At 42.2% G+C, this 2,711-nt stretch overlaps 1 protein-coding gene across 1 annotated transcript; it reads right to left on the bottom strand.

The window, feature by feature from the left end:
- Positions 1 to 399: 399 nt before the first annotated feature.
- On the bottom strand, positions 400 to 2,452 carry LOC113757667 (putative pentatricopeptide repeat-containing protein At1g12700, mitochondrial). The gene is made up of 3 exons (XM_027300817.1): positions 2,050 to 2,452; positions 650 to 1,999; positions 400 to 575 (listed from the first exon to the last, which is right to left on the bottom strand). The coding sequence occupies exons 1-3, from the start codon at positions 2,450 to 2,452 to the stop codon at positions 400 to 402; spliced, it is 1,929 nt and encodes a 642-aa protein (XP_027156618.1).
- Positions 2,453 to 2,711: the final 259 nt, after the last annotated feature.

Raw genomic sequence — 2,711 nt, 5'->3', positions numbered from 1 at the left:
AACCATCGTCGAGCTTGATTTTGCAGCATTTCGTACCGCAGCTCTGTACTTACTTCCCCAAGTCCTTGAACAGCAGAAACAGATCATCATCCGCCTGCAATGCCAAACACAAACGGATGCTCAATCCACACCAGTGGCGGCTAATCAGTTGGCCAATGGCGTTGCTGTGATGGCTTATCCGAAATTACGCTCTGTCAAGATATTATCTTGACATGCGCAAGTCAAGCCTAGGTTGCTGGCTCCCTTTGAGGTGCCTGCAACCTATGCTCTTGCAATTTCACAGCTCGGCCAAGTCAAAGTGAGTGGCTTGCTGAAGCAGATTTATTTGTCTGCTTCAGCCCCTGCCAGTGCTGACGAGAATTTCAGATGTCCTCCAGAGTGTCTGTGGTCACCGGCTGCTTATAACAATGCCTTTGAGTATGCAAAGAAGTTGCAGATCAAGTTCTCAACTGTGGACCTGACAATGAAGATGGGTTTGATTTCGTGGCTATACCGCCCAGTTGGGGAAGAATCTGGTATCACTCTCCTGTGCCAGTACCCAGAAGAGAACTGCACCAAGGACTCTATGACTTCAACTACAACCCATCAGGTCCAAACTTTTGAATTATCTTCAAAAGACAAGGATCTTTTTCTTTCACTTGCAGCAAACCTATTATAATTGACAAAGTATATGGAACCATTGAAAATCCCCTTGTATCCATTTCCTCAAGAAATCTCAGTGCATCTTCATAATCACCTCTCCTAAGAAGTCCTTGAGCAATAAAATTGAACGTTATTCCATCAGCCGAACAACCATTCTCTTCCATTTTCACAAAAATCTCTTTAGCTTCCTCTAGTCTACCTTTTAGACAAAGAGTAGTTATCATTGTATTATATGTTGCAACATTAGGTTCGATCCCTTTCAGAGGAAGAATATTGAAAAGATCCCAAGCACAGTCAAGGCACCCACTTTTGCCCAATCCTCGAAGAATGATGTTGTACATGCACACATGAAGTGCAGATCCATCAACTTCCATGTCATGCAAGAATTGCAGTGCTTCGTCCATATTTCCACCCTTGCATAAGCCATCCAGCATTATACAGCGCGTATGAAAATCAGGATTTACATCAGCAGCTTGCATCTCAATGAATACTTTCCTTGCAGAACCATACCTTCCCATCCTAAATAAACCCTGCAAGACAATATTATAGATACTGATATTAGGCCTCAAACCTCTTTGTGGAATTTCTCTGAAGAGATGCATAGCCTCGTCGTTTTCATTCTTTTTGAAATACCCATTCATTAGTATACTGTAGCTCAGAATATTAGGACCAATGCCCCTACTAAGCATGGTCTCAAAAACATTCCTTGCTTTATCCATTTGACCATGCAAACAGTATCCATCCATCATTGCATTGTACGTAACAATATCAGGATTTTCACCTTTCTGAATCATGATCTGGAATATATCTTCTACATCTTGCATAGTACCTTCTGTAGAGAATGCAGCAATCAAAGTATTATAAGTAAAAACATCAGGAGCAATACAAAAATCAGCCATCTGATTCACAAGATTTGTGACATCTTTAATTCTTCCCAAATTACAGAGGCCATGAAACAAACAATTGTAGGTGACAATACCGGGGGCAACACCCCTTTCAATCATCTCATGTAAAAGGGCAAGAGCATCATCGACCTTTTTATCTTTGCAAAGGCTATCGATAATAGTGGTGTAGATAACATTGTTGGGTTGAACATTAGCATCTCGGCCATTTCCCATTACCCTGAGAAATTTAATGGCAGTGCTAGTGTTCCCCACCTTACAAAGCCCATCAATTACTATTCCAAACATGACCACATCGGTTTGGCAAAGTTTTTCGTCTATTATTTTCTTGAACAATTCTTGGGCCTGGGAAATCCTATTTTGTTTAAAGAGGCCCTTGAGTAGAGTGCCATAAAGTGCTGAACTGGGTACCAAACCACGCTTGAAGCAGGAGCCTAACAGAGAAAAGCCAAAATCTACACGACCCAAGAGGCAGTAACAGTTACTGGTGATACCTATGGCATACTCGGTAACCAGAATGTTGCCCGAAGCACACATATCTTTGAAAACAGAAACAGCAGTTGATTGAAGTGAATAACTTTAGGCAGAGGCCTCATCTGGACCATCTCATTGTACAAGCTCAGAGCATTTTCCAGCTCATTAATATCATCAATTTTCTTCTTGAAAGATTCATGGCTGATATCGGAACTCCTAGAAGGCTGATGGCTACTACTAGCAATTGTTGTAACAGAAGCAGCAGAATGCGATCGAAATTGGGACTTCAATTTAGGGTTAGGGTTGGGGTTTGGAGGGAGAAAAGTTCGAGCAGAAGTTGAGATACCTGGTGGAGCTCGTGCTTTCTGAAAGTGAGCAATGGAAACAACAGCAGAAGCTCTTCTATTGATCTTCACCATCATAGTCTTCTTCATATTGCGACGCCCAAGAAATCTTCTTTCTTTTATTGGGTCCCTGAATGGAGGAGGCTGCTCTCTCTCCCTCCGACGGCGGTGGTGGAATGGGGGCCGGCGGTGGGCAAATGGCGACAGCTAATTATACCGTGAATAGCAGGCCATCCTGTGAAACGACGTAGTGTAGGTAGCCCTTGACTCCAAATCTCCTCTAAAACGTATTTCTTTTTGAGAAATTGTCATTTTCAAGCATTTTGTTTGTAAATGGCATTTTTCTTGA

Source organism: Coffea eugenioides, chromosome 2, assembly GCF_003713205.1.
Source record: "Coffea eugenioides isolate CCC68of chromosome 2, Ceug_1.0, whole genome shotgun sequence".
Lineage (NCBI taxonomy): Eukaryota > Viridiplantae > Streptophyta > Magnoliopsida > Gentianales > Rubiaceae > Coffea > Coffea eugenioides.
This window is presented reverse-complemented; position numbering and strand designations above follow the sequence as displayed.

Bases quoted from the DNA above. Each gene is read 5' to 3' on its own strand.
- LOC113757667 (XM_027300817.1), bottom strand. From the start codon at position 2,452: ATGAAGAAGACTATGATGGTGAAGATCAATAGAAGAGCTTCTGCTGTT. The intron at 2,000-2,049 runs GTATGCCATAGG...TGGGTCGTGTAG, and splicing joins GGCAACATTCTGGTTACCGA to ATTTTGGCTTTTCTCTGTTA. The intron at 576-649 runs GTTTGCTGCAAG...GATGGGTTGTAG, and splicing joins TACTTTGTCAATTATAATAG to TTGAAGTCATAGAGTCCTTG.